Source organism: Tursiops truncatus, chromosome 1, assembly GCF_011762595.2.
Source record: "Tursiops truncatus isolate mTurTru1 chromosome 1, mTurTru1.mat.Y, whole genome shotgun sequence".
Lineage (NCBI taxonomy): Eukaryota > Metazoa > Chordata > Mammalia > Artiodactyla > Delphinidae > Tursiops > Tursiops truncatus.
In genome coordinates this window covers 93353964-93371780 of record NC_047034.1, presented here as the reverse complement: position 1 = coordinate 93371780, position 17817 = coordinate 93353964, and the positions used below count along the sequence as shown (strand labels likewise).

Sequence of the window (17817 nt, the reverse complement as noted above, 5' to 3'; positions counted from 1 at the left end):
AAAGAAAAATAAGATGGAAATAGCAATGCTTTGAAAACTGAAGTTATAATGGCTACAACTTGATATTTAGTAAAAAAAATTTCCTCTTTATAAGACTCCAAAAGTAATTTTATTAATAATCAATATAGACAGTGTGGCTCTTCTTCTAATTTAGCTTTTCTTCACATTTTTGAAGTGTATTATTAAACTAGAACAAACCAAGGCTGTCGACTACGGTTGGTTGGATATTTTGCGCCTGCATGAAAATATTCATCCCCTCAGACCATGTTCCACTCACTAAGGTCCATATCCAGGTGCTACCTCTGTCTAGAAAGGGCAAATTTATCTAATTCCCACAGGGTACCTTGTAAACAAGCAGTAGCCCAGAAAGAAGCACTTCGTTTACAAGTCAGACCACTAAGGACTTGTGATATATGGATCATTGTTGCTCACTCGTATCAAAATGTATAAGAATATTTAAAAAGTCAGAGTTGTAAGATAAAAAAGAAGTTATAATAATGAAGAAAACTACATATTAGTGCATAAGTAAATTAACACATAACATATAACCATATATATAAATGAAATACTAGTATTTTAAGCACTTTATATACATAAATTCAATTTTTTATAAATACTTGAGAGAGATTATATTACTATTCCCATTTGAAGACTAAGAAATTAAAACCAGCAAAATTTATTGCACAGACAAACATAATTAAGCTAGGTACTGGCATTCAAAATCAGATTTTTCTCATTCCAGAATCAATTCTTAGATTCACTCTGCTATGCTGAAATTATATAATCTGAATTATGGGCCTATATATTCATTTTGGCATTTTCATATAAACTAACTTCATCATACTTTTTTTTTTTTTTTTTGTGGTACGCGGGCCTCTCACCCCTGCGGCCTCTCCTGCCGCAGAGCACAGGCTCCAGACGCGCAGGCCCAGCGGCCATGGCTCACAGGCCCAGCCGCTCCGCGGCATGTGGGATCCTCCCGGACCGGGACACGAACCCGTGTCCTCTGCATCGGCAGGCGGACTCTCAACCACTGCACCACCAGGGAAGCCCACTTCATCACACTTTTTAAAATATTTCCAGTTTTGCTTTCATCTGTTTATTGGTGAATTTTTTAAACTCTTCAGATTGCAATTCAAATATGGACATTTTTAGCATTTATTGCCATTAACATTACCATTGCATAAATGTAGGGTCATATACAGACAAAATTAGATACACTAAACAAATTTTCATCTAAAGTGGAATGATACTATTTCCAAAGAAGTAATATTTTCAGTTTTCGGATTAATAAATCACTGGTGTTTTTATGTCATCTTCATCACTACAACTGTTTATCAAACACTAAAGTAATGCAAACATGGTACCATTCCTATCTCCTGCCATTTTTAGTTCGATTTTTAAACATTTAGTTGCAAAGATTCAAAAATCTAGATAGGTACTATAACACAAACCAAAATGAAAGGAAAAATATTTGAGTAAATTTTAGGGAAAGATACATTAAAAACATATTCAGATAAGATGAACTAATTTCACAAAAGGAGTCAGAAAATTTTATTCCGATTTAAAAATCTGTGTGTCTGAATCATTTACTTTCTTCATAGCATTTTATCAAGTGTAGAAGACTACATTGTTTTTAAAATTTTATATAGCCATACAATAATACACTTTAGGAAGTAAGACCTGAATTTATGTATGATGACTATTCTGATATGTGGATTAGATAAATACAAATTTTCATCCAATTCAAACATTCTTATTCTAAAGCCTTCTCAATATTTTATTAAGTAAAAATAGTTTCCCTATTTAATTGATCAAAGATAGTACAAGATAAACCTAAAAGTGAAGGTTCTGCATTTGCTTTTTCAAAACTAACTGCATTTCATATAAAATAAATGTTATATTTAAAGTTCCAGAGGTTTTCATGAAACTCCAAGATGCGAAGCAGCTTAATAAACTTATTTTTGCTACCCACTGTCATACTCACTAAAGGTTTCATTAATGAGTCTTTTAAAGATTATTTTTCTAGTGGTTTAATAGAGGTTTTCGAAATAAACAGCTGAAGTTACTTCAAGATTTAGAAAATGGTTTATATATTAGAAAGTTAAGAATTAATCAAAGAGAATAATAATAATCTTTGCTTCCAGTACCTTTGTCTTTGATTATTTACTAGATGCCTCTTGGCTAGAGGTATTTGGGTTAGCAGTGGTTGAAAACACATGGAATCAACAGATGAATGGATAAAGAAGATGTGGCACATATATACAATGGAATATTACTCAGCCATAAAAAGAAATGAAATTGAGTTATTTGTAGTGAGGTGGATGGACCTAGAGTCTGTCATACAGAGTGAAGTAAGTCAGAAAGAGAAAAACAAATACTGTATGCTAACACATATATATGGAATCTAAAAAAAAAAAAAAAAATGGTTATGAAGAACCTAGGGGCAGGACGGGAATAAGGACTAAGGACGCAGACCTAGTAGAGAATGGACTTGAGGACATGGGGAGGGGGAAGGGTAAACTGGGACAAAGTGAGAGAGTGGCATGGACATATATAACTTACCAGGTGTAGAATCGATAGTTGGTGGGGGGCAGCCGCATGGCACAGGGAGATCAGCTTGGTACTTTGTGACTACCTCGAGGGGTGGGATGGGGAGGGTGGGAGGGAGGGAGATGCAGGAGGAAAGAGATATGGGGGTGTGTGTGTATGTATGGCTGATTCACTTTGTTGTAAAGCAGAAGGTAACACACCATTGTAGGGCAGTTGTGCTCCAGTGAAGATGTAAAAAAAAGAAAACATGGAAATATTTTAAGGAAATCATCTTTATGTGTTTTAGTTGTTGATACCATAATCAGCCTCTGAAACACAGAGGAATTTATTACGTATTTTTTAATATGCAACATCAGGTTCAATTATTTATTTTGAAAAAAGAACTTACTGTGATAGTCTGTAACTATACTTGAAAACTCTAAACTGGACCCCAGTGAGCCCGAGTGTAGTATATGGGAAAGAAGGTGGAGTATAGTCTGTTTTGGTATGTGTGTTGGAGTGGAGTAAAAAATAAAAATTAAATGATATTCACCTAGAAGTAAGTTCAGGTAAAAATAGAAGTCTCAATGCTACGAAACTGTATGAAAAAAATCTAATCAACATGTACATACATCAAATATTATATTTCAGGGTCAGTAAATTTTGAGGATTAATTAATTAATATTAATTTGTATATTTTCTCTTCTATATTTCCTCTTTATATGTTCTAATCACTTATGACAAAAAAATTCTACTTTTCATTTCTGTTGTTTAACTTCCATGGGCTCTGTGAATACGTACAGCAATAGATTAAACTAATGTATGAAATGAAACCATCCACTGATATATTTCTTCCATATTACTCATTTATGTTCTAGGAAAATAAGGATTTGGATATTACAAAAATAAGTTTAGTTTGTTAAACTGATGTTCATGAAGAGTTTAATTTTAAAATAGAACTTTGTAAGCCTAAAATTTAATTTGTTTATAATATTCATTCATCTAATAAATAAATACTGAATTATCATTTGTGTGCAATCAATGCCTGATATCAGAGATCTGAGACTATATTATTATACACTGCCTGAATCAGTCTGTCATTAATTTAGTATGATATGATGTGTTAAAACATTTTGTTTAGAGTCAAAGGCTTAGGTACATACTAATGCAGAAACTCAAAAACAAATAGAATCCCAAATAATCTGAAAATGTCACAAATATTAATTATATTTAAAATTATGCCATAGATTATATAACTAAGTACAGGGACGCAATATTCTACTGACCCTCTGAATTTACATTGCTTTTTTTGAAAATACATACTGTGTGTGTGTGTGTGTGTGTGTGTGTGTGTGTGTGTGTGTACATCTCTATGTGTACATATCTGTGTGTGTGTATATATATAAATATACATATACACACACATTTCAACAGAATACAGAAAATCTTCCATGTAAAACTTATCTATTAATCCATAATATATTACACAGCTTTACTTTGTTACACTTTGAAAAATAAATTATTCAGAAATTATATAAAAACAATCATCTCAGTAATGACTAATATCTCAGGAGTGCATCCCTTTATGGGGTCTGGTCTGTTTGTTCTGTTAATGATTGACTAAATGAAAATTAAAGCAAGAGTTTCAAATGATTGAAGAATTAAAAGAAAGAATGTGATTATCATAACTGGCAAATTATAATTGGAAAGGAGCTTTTTACCATGACCTTCACATTATTAAAATAGTGATTTTTTAAAATTACAGGTCATCTTTTGCAGTATCTCTATTTTACCTTGGAAACATTCACAAAGAACAGAGAAAGGCAAAATATCAGACTTGTACATTTCATTAAATTAATCTCTGAAAGGAGGAAGTGAAGAAAATGTTCTTTTCTCCAAAGAAAATAATACAAAGTACTAAGAGGAAAGTCATTTGCTCTTCCCAGGAGAATAGCATGCCTGTGTTTAAATCAACCAATCTCTGTTAAAGTTTCCCAGGCGTTACAGTCACCATTGTCTACTCATTCTCTTACTGAACAATAGAAAACATCACTGCTACACCCACGGGGGAAGAAAGTAGGTCACCCTTTAGAGTTTACAACTTTGCTTTATAGCATATATTGATTGTTACTGTTAACTCAGTTCATCTGATTTAATAATATTCAGCTTAAAATAAAGTTTGATTTACCTCAAAAACTTCTTCATCCAAAATTCTTGTTCCAAAAACTGTAATTCCACTGGTGTCAACGATTGCTCTCTCACTTCTGTCAAGTGGTTTTGTGGTTTTCATCTTACAATCAACAATCATTGTCACAGTTTTCTTCTCCACGCTGATTGCTACCCGGTGCCACCTTAAAAAGCCAAGTAATTCTTTTGTAAGTTCCAAAGACGTTGCCAAACCATTATTCACAATTAAAATACAATGTATTTTAAATTATACACATAATCTGAAAGTATACAAAATGTAGGCTCATTTATTAATCAGTTAACAGGTGACTACTTACTATTAACCCAGAACAGTGCTAGGTACGCAAAAAGACACACCAGCACTATAAGATGCACAGCAGGATTGGCTGTCTATGTTGATAAGAAAGTGACCATCCTTTGCTTCACTTTGTGTTGTAACAAAAGCTTAATCTCACCATGTCCTGATGACGGTATTTGATAGAGATTAGGGGCGGGATATGGAGTAATTAATAGTTTCTATGTACGTAAATGCTTTCTTCCAAAACGGAATTCCACTTAAAAAAATTCTGCTGGAGAGATCCCCTGAGATAGACTGTAAAAGGGTATGTCTGCTAATTGAATGAACGCTCCATCTGGAACAACTGAACGTTCTAATTGTAAGACACAATGTGCTTCTCTGTCTTTAGGCACATTTATTTCAAGTGCTTTCATTTTCTTTTTCCACTTCAATTTCAAGACAGTTATAGATCACTACTGTGGGCAGGATCCAAGACTGAGACACAATATCTCTCCTTCTTTCCAGGGTTGGCAGGAAGTGGGAACATTGAAAGAAAGCATAGTCAACGCATGTGTGGAGTGAGTCTCAATTCACTCTGAAGCTACTGCTCCAGCTAATTCAGGGCAGTGATGACAGACCTGGGGGGAGACGTGGCCAGCCCTTTGGAAACATAAATACCCTAATCATACTGTAAAATGGTGGGTTTTATTAACAGTATCTGGTACAAACATAAACAACTAAGTGGAACGCACTTGGATTTTGCAAGCCACTCTATTTTTTTTCCAAATGAAAAGTGCTAAATTAATATTCCAGAAGTTTCTAGGACTAGATCCATAAAATAAAGTACCCAAAAAGTTGCAGGAGGCTTTCTAAAATATCTGTTTCATGTGACTTGGCATGGCTACTGATGAGGACCAAGTATATTTCCATGTACACTTAATCTTTGGTCTTTCCCTAGCACTTTCAACTAGCATAGGCATCTGCTTGGTTTGACTTGAGCAAAGATTTATATGAGGAGGCACTTAATACTGTGAGAGTAAAATTTACACATGTTTCTGCCAAGAAGCCTGTGTCTTAAATTAAACCATCTCTACTATTGTGGGTATGTGCTTTTCATTAACAGAAAATAAAAATGAATTCTTTCAATTGTTGAAAGATGATTAGGACTCTAAACTTGATATTTTTGTTGAATTAATTTAAGCTCTGATAATAATGTCATAATCATGGTATCACATATAATATTCAAAATATTAAATTAACCCTAAGTTTTGGAGTCATTCTTAATTATTCTTTTTCTCTCATACTACACATTCATATCATCAGAAAATCTGTCAATCCTATATTCACAGTATACACAGAATTCAGAGGCTCACAACTTTGTCCAAGTACCCATGCCTCTCACCTAGACTCCTAACTGGTCCCTGCTTCTACTCTGATGCAACCAGAGTGACAATTTAAAAAAATAAGTCAGATCAAGTTTCTGTCTTGCTAAAAACTAATATAATACTCTCAATAAAAACTGAAGTCCTTACTTTGCCTCGCCCTGTCAGTCTCTGATCTCATGTCCAAATTTTTGCTTTCTGATTCCCAGTATCCCAGCCACCGCTGCCTCCTTCTTGTTCCTTTCACATATTCTTCACTCTGCAGGGAATGCTCTCCTCTATATCCCCACATGCCCACTCTCTCACTTCCAATATGTCTTTGCTCAATGCAACTATGTCAATGAGGACTGCTCTGTCTAAAACAGTACACTCTACTTTCCTGCCCCTGATATATTTTCATTCATAGAACTATCATCACTTTTCATATGAATTATTAACAATAATGATGTAAATTACTCATGAAAGTCCAGTTTTCCTTGCACAGAGATGAAGGTTTTTCCATGGTCCTGACAATGATAATCTGAGTGTGAATCTTTTTTCCACCTGAACAGCTATTTCTTTCTTATGTCTACAACCAAATGTCATATTTCCGATAAATATTTTTTTAGTAGTCTGAATTCAGCAATAAAATACCGAGTAAATTTAATAAACATTAATTTGTCTTTAGCTGCTCCCTAAGTGATAGGCAATATTCACAACACAGAATTCAGAATTCAGCATGATTTTGAGAAGAGTGTGGTTGTTACTGGAAAGTGCGACTACCTGAGTTCAAACCCTATCTCTGCCACTTTTCAAATATATGTTACTTAAACTCCCAGTGCCTCACTTCCCTTATCTGTAAAATGGGTTTATTAATATTATTTTCTTCCAAGAGTCGTGAAAAATTAAATGAGTTGACTATGTATAAAGTGTTCAGAACAGTACGTAGCACATATCGATGCTATATAAAGCTTCCTATGATTGTCAATATTAACATGATTGGTAAAGGAAGTCAAATCAGGTCATTCTTCAGCTCAAAAAGTCTACAGTGACTTTCAATTTCACTTAGAATAAAATCCAAAGTGTTTACAACCACCTACAATGTGTTATACCATTTGGCCTCCCACTGATTCTCCATCCTCATCATCCCACACTGTTTCTGCCACACTAGCATCCTTGATGTTGCTTAGACCAAATCAGCCACACCCAGAATCAGAGGTTGTGTATTTGCTTTTCCTCCATCTGGAATAGTATACTTTTAATTATCAGCATGGCATGCACCCCTCCTCCTTCACATGTCACCTTCTTAGTGAGACTATCCCTGACCTCACTCCTTAAAACTGCACTCTCCACCATCATCCCCTATTCTCTTCACTGCTATATTTCTCTCTCTCTCTTACTTATCACCATCTGATAAACTATTTATTAGTAAGTTTTTATTGTTCATTATGTGTCTACCCAGACTGTAAACTATGTATGATTAGGTGTTTTATTGTTTTGTTCATTTCTATATCACCACTCCCTAGAAAACCTGCATCACACTTTATAAATATTTGTTGAATGATCAAATGAAAGAATTGTTTTCAACACAGCTAAAACATTGGATTATTGTGCTACTTACTTTCCATCTGCAATGTTAACAGTTCTAAAGAGGGGGTAGTCTTCTGGGGCAGGTTTCCCAGTGTGGTCTTCATACAGGAAAACAGGTGATCTCCCAACCTCCACACCAATTTGCTGAATACCATGCTCATTATATATAGATAAAAGGAAAGACTGAATTCCTTTTTTGGGTTTTACTGTAAATAATATTGAAAAATCCTCTGGAAAATTTCCTCCTGGGAAGAAAATGCCAAAGAGTCAAAAATTCTAAATTTCCAAATTATTCCTTGATCACCTTATTCTTTTTGAGCTTACTAAGTGGCCTTAACAAGTAACCAAAGTTCAAACAGTAATAACAATACAGATTTAAAAACCAATGGAGAAGGGATTCTATTAATCTTTGTCTGAAACAATTGTTGAAGCTGTATTCAAACTTTACCACCACTCATTTAAAGCACAAGTATTATGTAAAATTGAATTCATGGTTAGGAAACAAGATCATACTGCCAGTTCAATATCAAACACACAATAAGCACTTTTAAAACACTTAAGTAGAAATTCTGGTGTAAGATTTGTATTTTCTGCCCTTATCTAATCTGTGGCCATCTATCCTCTCTTTAAAGTGGCATTGTAAGGACACAACATATGAAGGTACACTTTTAGTCATCTCTTCAAAAGCTAAAGAGTTTCTGAGCAGTTTTTCCTATCACACAATGAAGTTTCACTAATAAAAAGCTTATGTCATTGTAAGTCAGAACTTTTAGATACTTGGTTAATTTGATTCTAAATTCAAGAAGGAAATTTTTTTTTTCTTTTCCCTCTCATCATCATATCCCAAATATCCAGCATTGGGCCATATCTACATAAGTTCTTAGTAAGCATTTATTAAATAAATATATAAATTAAATGGTTACCACAAGTATATCTCAGGTAGTTAAGCAATGACTATTGTATATTTTTTATAAAAACACTGCATATAAAATTGTGGGTTCTATTTTTCAAAAATAGTTTTACATATATATCTTATTTAATCCTTTTACTACCCTGGGACAAAAGTAAAGCAGGCATTGTTATTTGAAGGATGAGATTATTTAAATTAAAAAGTTTTCCATATGCAAAACTGGTGTATATGTGCATATGTAATCAATGATATCTGGGCCAACACCAAGAGATTCCATATTCAGTCCATTCATTCCATATTCTATTATGTATAGTAGTATAAAATAATAAAAATAAATGAATATGACTGCCATGGATTCAAATTCAAAAAACTGTAGGAGACTAGCAATTTTACTTCTAAGAATTTACAGAGGTGATAGGGATGTTTATATGTAAAGATATTTTGTTAAGTCAATTCATCAGAACACTATGAATAATGATAAAATGTTAAAATCACTTGCAATGGTTGGGACTGGATAAATAAAATACGAAACATTTATATAGTGGAAATCTATGCAGCCACTTAATGTCGTGGAAAGATGTCTTATGAAGTGGAAATTATTTAAAATGTTGTGGAAAGTAAATAAGAATATGTCACAAAAAAAACAGCCAATTAATGTTAACTATTTGGTTCTAATCTATCTATCTAGAATCTAGATAGATATCTCCAAACTAAAAAGTGTTTATTTAAAATTCTCAATTTTAATTTTTAAAATAACTTACCAATAATACAACTTCACTATATCACAAATATATCATAAAAGCCTTGCTTTCATGGCAAAAAAAAAAAAAAGATATAATATATATAGAGAGAGAGAGGAAGAGAGAGAGAGAGAAAGTTTTGTTTGATTAGATTTGTGTCACAGATATATCCAATTTTATATTCATGAAAATCAATAGAGAAAAATAATCATGTGTATAAAATTGAAAGGTAATAAAACGCATCAATTAACAAAAACACCTTTTAGCTGCTTATACTACAAATAAAAATCTAGGTAATTCAGCTTATTATTGAGGAAGCTCCACAGCAAATAAGTTTTTTCTTCAAATGAATAGCTCAAAATGTTGAGAATTACAGGACTTCTTTCCCTAAATACCTCAATTTTCAAATATCTCATATTGAAAAATGATGCTGAAATATTATGAGGTGGAGAAAACAATATCTTTTTCATTTTTGCAAAAACATTATGATATAAGATCTACATAGAGACATTTAGAAAAAGAGGAATTTCAGAAAATAGTATATTCATATAAGGCTAAATAAGTTGTAACAAATTTTAATTAATCATCCAGTTTATATAACACAACTTTTGAAAATTGTCAACTTCAAACTACACTGAGTAAAATCTTTCAATTACGGAAGTATTTCCCAATTTAAAATTAAGCAATAAGGTTTTAATTATAATCTTTACACTATGACCTTTAAAAAAAAAATTTAGTTGTCTAAAAAATCATGACTTGATGTCAAAATGTTCACAGTATAACCTAGACATCTACCTTAGATTCCTCCCTATTAGATACTAATCAAAGTTGTTCATAACCAACTAAATTTATGAGAGAGAATTCACTATGAGATAAGTTCAACAACACAAAGTCAACCACTTAAGATGTGAAATTTTATCTAAAATAGTAGTGATCAGTATATATGATCCAGATAAAATGTGGAATTTTGCAACTTAAATAATATGATTTGAAATCTATAAATACAAACTAACAATAAAGCATCCTCTCTGTTAAATGACTGCTGTTAAAGAAAAAAAATGTTATTACTACCTTTAATAAGTGTGTATACATAAATCCTATACATGTGACAATAATCATAATTCACGCTGAGTATATCAGATTCAATAGTGATTCTTAAAATGGGCTTTTAACCTCAACAGATACTGCATCCATGAATACATTCGATATGAAGAAAGCACAATAACTTTATTATTTGATTTTAATTTTTAACTTGTGGTCAATATATTTCCATGGAGAATATGTCTCCGTTTAAATAAAATCTCTTTCTGATGTAGCTTAGTGGTTGGTAGGGTTTTTTAAATGAGGAGTGAAGGTCATTTGGCATAGTGGGAAAAGTCCACTTTAGTCTAAAAAACCCCAAACTGTCTCTCAGCTTCATATCATCCACAGGTTCCGTGATTATATTCAAATGCTTCACTTTTCTAACTCCTAATCTATAATTTGGGTTTAAATATTCCCCTTTCCAGGTGGTTATGAACATAAAGATCAATATACACAGTTTCTTGCATAGCATCTGTCCTACAGCGGGTGTTCTAAAGAGGCCAGAAAGAATTTGTAAATTACAGCTTCTATTCAGTTCACAGGCACAGAGCTCTCAGATATTTAAATTCAAGGTCTCAAATTGGGACTTTGGAGGACATATACCTTAATTCTACAGAGTATTATGACAATCTGAAAACTCTTACCCCCACCCCAATATTGAAGTTTCCAATAATACTGCTTACTTTATTCACTGGAAAGAAGCTGCTATTTTGTGTTTTCGTAATGGAAGAAAAAATATTCCAAATAAATTTTCAAAGATCTTTTTTACTATTTTTTATAGAGAATACTATTCACATTTTCACTGTTCAGATTTTTTTAATGGTGAATGTGTCATTGGTAATTTTTATTAAATGCCGTTTAGTATTATTTGACAAGAAGCTCTATCCTCTAGGAAGATAAGCCTATAATCATTTGCACGGGGAAAAAATGAGGTCTTTACCATAGATATCTCTTCCTATCTGAACTACTCATTATTAGAATCACATACCTAAGACACAATGTTTTGAGAAGAGGGAGAAATGTTGATATATTCTGTTAACTGACATGGAAGGAGATCCTAGACACATAGGTTGTATTCTTTTTCCAAGATAAAACAACAGAAATAATCAAAATAACTATCACACTGGAGGGCATAAAAACTGCCCTGAGATAATAAGCCAAATATAAAAAATTATAAACTAACTTCTTCAGTATTTCTACAGCATTTCCAGTAATCTATTTTTTTCTCTCTTGAAAATTCCCATCCTTTTCCTATTTCTGCATTAGAGTGCAAATAAATAGAAAAGCAGCTTAGTTTTTACTGTTTAAAACTTTCACATTTGATTTGAAAAATATTTTGTGGATTTAATAACCATTTTAATTTTAGTTTGTCAGAAAAATTATGCATTAATAGTCTTTATATTTGCAGTTTGCTACTTTTGTCCACCACAAATAATTGCAAAACAGGAAATATTTTGGAAGAATCAATGATTTATCAAAATAAATGTATTTTCAAAAATACTTTAAAATGTTCTTTCCCAAAAAATATGCTTTCTTGTTTTGTTAATTTTTAGTACTTTGATTTATAATTTTTCTGTTGTTAGAAAACAGTTTTATTTGAAAATAGGGAACTCAAATTCCTTCAGGTGAAGACAGTAGAGGATAATATGAAGAATTTAAATGATAAATTGTTTCTGAAAAGATCCCAAAACACCAAAAAGGGATACTTGATAATACAGACAATATTGGCCTTGGCAACAGACAAACCCTGCATTAAATATTGGCTTCCTGTAATTTGGACAAATCAGAGAGTCTCAGTGAAACTCAATTTCTTCTGTTAAATAGGAGCAAGGCCACTCAACTTAGTGGAGTTGTAACAAAAAATAATCAACATGTATCCAATAGCAGGCAAGTACTCATAACAAGCTACCTGCTTAGAAAATGTGACACTCAGAAATTGTCATTTCACTACTCAACTCCCTTTCCCTACATTATCATGATTTCTAGATAATTAGTACTATTAGGTCATTTAGTGTTTTCATGGACAGAAAGAAAATATTCACTGAGTATTTTTCAAACCATTATGAAAAATCCCCCCATAATTGTGCATTATATAGCATAATAAAAAGGGAAATAATAATTAGCAAAGCAGCAGTAGTCGTAGTAATAAAAAGAACATACCTGAAAATAACTGTTTTGTTGGGGCACTGAGTTGTGCTTGCTTTGAAACTCTGTAAGCAGTATCTGAACCTTTTGAATTCTTTCTGTTTGTGCAAAAGCCCATTGTTTTTGATATTCCCTCTGGAGAACTGTGAAAATCTAGAGCTTTTAGTACATCAACTGGAGCAGCTGAAAAATAAGTTAAAAATAGGAAAATGTAATTGAACAAATAATCTAATATAAAAATTAGTATTTTTTAAACAGAGGAAATAGTTTATAGTCCTACTCCTCAAATCTATTTATCTTTTGCCATGCTTCTCTAACATTTAGGTGGGGGGCTAAGGAGTGGAGCAGCAAGTAAAATATAAACTGTAACATTCTCAAAGTCAAAATATCTCAAATCAGAAATCAAATTACAGAGAAGCAAAGAGATGTTGAAAAAGCCAGCATCTGTATATATTCCATTAATTTCTAATAGATTTACTCTTCAACTATTCATAATCTAAACAAAGGTGATTCTGAAGATTCAAATTCACAATGTTATATATAAATATTGTAAAATGTGCAGTTACTAAGTCATATTGTATACCCAAAGATAAGTTAAAAGATGTTTAAAAGAATAGGTAACAAATATAATCCTCTAGTTTTGAGTGCTTTCCTATGTTAGTTATTTACAAAGTATATGTATATATCTGTGTATTTGTGTGTGCCTTTGTAAGTGTGCATGCATGTATGTCTATGCATAATTTGTTGTTTTTAATCCTCTGCATTTGCCAGAGTAACTTCATGTACACTGCTTCATGCCTTATGATTTAGATTGAAAGTCCCTGGAGATAAGTAATTTTTCCCCCTTTTATATAGCCCTAGGGTGTCTAACACAGGGCCATTTATTGGCAGAAGCATAAATTTTCCATTCCTCCATTCCAGCTACCTCCTGCTACCATGAAGTAGTCAACATAAAATAAGTTTGGAACCTTAAACTTTCCCTTTGGAAGTATAATCCGTTTGGATAAACTTGATGTTTCAAACAGCTTTACTGGAATATAATTCACATACCATGCATTTCACCCATTTCAAGTGTGCAATTTATTAGTTCTGGTATATTATACTTCTTAAACTATTCATTTTCTAATTGTGGTAAAATATACACAACATAAATTTTGCCATTTTAACCATTTTAAAGTATACAATTTAGTAGCATAATTACATTCACAATGCTATGTAACCATTACCCAAATCTTTTTCCAAAACTTTTTTCATTACCCCAAATAGAAACTGTTTAACCATTAGGTGATAACTCCCTATTCCCCTCCTCTGCCCTGGCTCTGGTGACTGATAATCTACTCTCCATCTCTATGAAGTTTCCTATTCTAGAAATTTCATATAAGGGGAATCAGATAATATCTGTCAAAGTGCTAAACACAGAAGTACCATATGCCCAAGCAATGCCACTCCTAGGTATATACTTAAGCAAATAGAAAGTCGGGGCTTAAAACAGTCACCTGTATGCGAATGTTCATTGCAACATTATTCACAATAGCCAAAAGGTGAAAACAACCCAAGTTTCGATCAGTATGTGAACAGATTAACAAAATGTGATAATATACATACAATAGAATATGATTCAACCAAAAAAGGAATGAAGTTCTGATACATGCTACCACATGGAACCTTTGAAACATTATGCTACATGAAATAAACCAGACATAAAAGGACAAACAATTTTTTAGACCCTCGAATTCCCTGGTCCACAACTGCCTAATTCACTAAGCAAGTCAAAAAATGAATTATGTGGTGTAAGTATTGTTATAAAAATAGACTTAGGACTCCATATTACTCAATATACTTATATTCTATTGAATTTCTATTTTATTCAAAAATAAAAATATTCAGAGAAGGCCATGTGTTAGCTAATGCATCACTAGGCATGTCTGAAACATAGTCCTGACTGCAAGTATTTAGTTTCTAATTAAGGAGGGCCCAATAATTACGTAGGAGGCAGTATTTATAGTTCTATAGAGATGCACACAGTACTCTTTTGTTTAGAAGGAAAAGAGATCACTTCTGGCTGAAAGTGAGACCAATATTATTGATTTGAAAAGTTTCAGTTCTTTGTTAAAAAAAAATAGAATTGCCATCTAACTTCAAAATATGTTGGGTTTTATAAGTACACTATTTCTGGGAGGACTTAGAATGAAAAAGGGACTGAGTGTAAAATCAGGAAATACCATCAGCACAGTTTATCACACTCCACAAAATAGACAGTGACCTGCAATAGAGTGGTGTTCTTCGAAAATTACAATGTCAATTAATACTTTTTTTATAATAACTAGAGTTAGTTATAGAATGTACGAATGGATGATCGAATGAGTACGTGAGAAACATGCATCTGGTCACTTCCTTAGTTAACTAAATTTTAGGCATATTAACTTCTATATGTACAAACATATGTGAATGAAGCTTTATATAATTTGTCTTTTACCTTATAACAAATGTACTTTAATAATGACTGTCTACCTATTTCATCAACCTTCTGAATGAAAATCAACATATTTTCCAGTAGACTACACATCGTTTCAAATTATTAAAAAGAAAAAAAACCTTTTTTTATGGAAATCAGACATACTGAAGGGATTATTAACCCTATCAAATATGATCCCCTTTAATTTAGACTTGGAATATTTAAAAGAATAATAACAACTTTCAAGAACTTTTTTTGCAGGACTCCTGCTTTCAATGGCCAATTTTTTTAGGCCAATAGTATACCCGACTACTTTTACATTCTTTTTTTCTCTTATCATAAAGCTAAGATAATAACAACTATATTAACTGCCAGGCCCAGAGAGCCTAACATGTGACAGTCCTTGGGCTAAGTTCTTCCTAGCATTAACCGTCACAAAACTTTGCAAGCCATGTGTTCTTATCCCCATTGTGCAGATGAAGGAATTGAGAACCAGAAAGCAAACTATGGATACTCCTAAAGTCTGTGCAAAATCAAATCTAAGTTCATTCCACTTCATCACCTTCATTGCTATAGCCCATAAATAAAAACACTGTGAAAAGTAACTTAAAACATAAATATATTAAGATAATCTTGAGCCAGTTCATTGATCCCTGATGTTTATATTTGCTTTAAATTAAACTCAATTCACGCTTCAGGGTATAAATTACTCTGAAGGAGACTGTTTCTAAAAGCACAGCATCTTATCTGCTTATTTTATCTTATCTTCTTGCTCTGAAGCCATTAGCAAAAGTACATCTGAATAGGGTAAAGACTCCAGGATCGGCAAGAACACAGCTATGAAGGCTGTAATCCTTCTGTGAAGAAAAGGTTGCAGCCCTTGGTCACAGTCCCAACTGCATATCAGAAAATAATACATAAAATGGACCACAACTTTCCTTCTCTCCAAACTATCTTTTAACAGGATGACCTTTTCCAAGAGCACAGGTTTTGTCACATTTGTTAGTTCCTACTTTGAAAGCAATGTGATAAAAACACACTCCCTCTACAGGATTCAAAATCAGGGCTCTATTTTTAAAGACTAAACAAAGTTCTATGTAGAGACATATGATATGAAATAAAAATTCACTGTACAAAAAACAGTCAAAAAATAGGGATATATAATAAAAATTGCAAATAGTTTTTTTCTAAAAAGTCATCTAAAGTTACAAAACTGTAAAACTCAGTTAATCAAGTCTTAAAGATTTTTCCTTTCAAGTAAACTAAATAATAAATTAAGCCACTTTGAAATCTGCCTCTTATTTGATATCATAATTATAGCATTTAACAAATTCTCATAACATGTGTTCGATGGTTTTATATGCGTGTGCACACACACACACACACACACATACACACACATGGGGGGAAACTATTCTTCATATTTTATTAACTGAACTTCAAAAGTTTAAAGATTAAAAGTAGTAATTTATTATAGCTTAACTCGATATATCTAAAAACTGTAATTTTGATATTCAAAGCAATTCCTAAATGTCCCTAATTTTAATTGTTTCTATGTTGCTAATCCTTATGGCACAGATTATGATTCTCATTTCAAAAGTATCCAGTCAGCACAATATTTGTTCAATAATATTTTTCCTGCCTTTTATTGTATATTTTTTGGTTTATTAAATGGGAAAATAGGATAGCAGACTCAGTGCATTACTACAATAGCCATTTAACTGGTTTCAATGCCTTTTCTCATCAATCTGCATACCACAGCTTGAATGAGCTTCCAAAACTCCATGCCTCAAGTCCTTTTGCTTAAATTCCTTCTGAGAACCCAACTAACTTCCAGATGGTACGCACATACCTTGCATATAAAATCTTAATGATCTGGACACACCCATGTATTCTTCCAGTTCCATGCTACTGCATCTCCGTCCTGGTATCTCATTACCCCTTAATTCCTTCCTCACTCAGTGCTCTAGCCATACTGGACTCAGACTTCACAGACTACCACTATGTTCCTCCTCTTGTCTCTGAGCTTTTATAAATCCAGTTCTGAGGAATAAGTAGGATATAATTAATGTGCAATCTCTTCCTGAAAGCATTCCCTATCTCCCAAAGCTGGGTTAGAAATACTCACCTCTGTGATAGTGCTTTTCACACTTGGTTTTAATTATTTGCCTACACTTGACTTTTTTCCAAAACTAGAAGAGAGCAGGTACACGCGCGCGCGCACACACACACACACACACACACACACGTGCACGCGCATGCGCGGACTATATAAAATATCATTTAAACGTGAAACACAATCATGTGAAACATATAAAAGCAGCTTCCTCTGAAGTCCATGGGGCTCTCTGGTCTTGAAACGAAAATTTGTGAGGCCCTAATATGTCTTTCCTATTGTGTTCTGTTGATCTCTTAAACACCTCCATTCATTCATTGATTAGTCTATCCCAGGTCTTTAATCCTTTCTCCTTCATGTCTCCAGTGTCTACTTAAATTACTGTTCTAAGGTCACACAACACTTTGACTGTTTAGTATCT

At 32.8% G+C, this 17817-nt stretch overlaps 1 protein-coding gene across 2 annotated transcripts in view; it reads right to left on the bottom strand.

The window, feature by feature from the left end:
- The window catches only part of COL11A1 (collagen type XI alpha 1 chain), a 200559-nt gene that overhangs the window by 165794 nt on the left and 16948 nt on the right, over positions 1-17817 (bottom strand). For both annotated transcript variants that reach the window (XM_019919166.3, XM_033862798.2), the window contains exons 2-4: positions 12841-13008; positions 7979-8192; positions 4721-4883 (exon numbers count right to left, since the gene is read on the bottom strand). In XM_019919166.3, coding sequence (XP_019774725.2) covers positions 4721-4883; positions 7979-8192; positions 12841-13008 — 545 coding nt within the window. The remainder of the gene's footprint in view (positions 1-4720; positions 4884-7978; positions 8193-12840; positions 13009-17817) is intronic.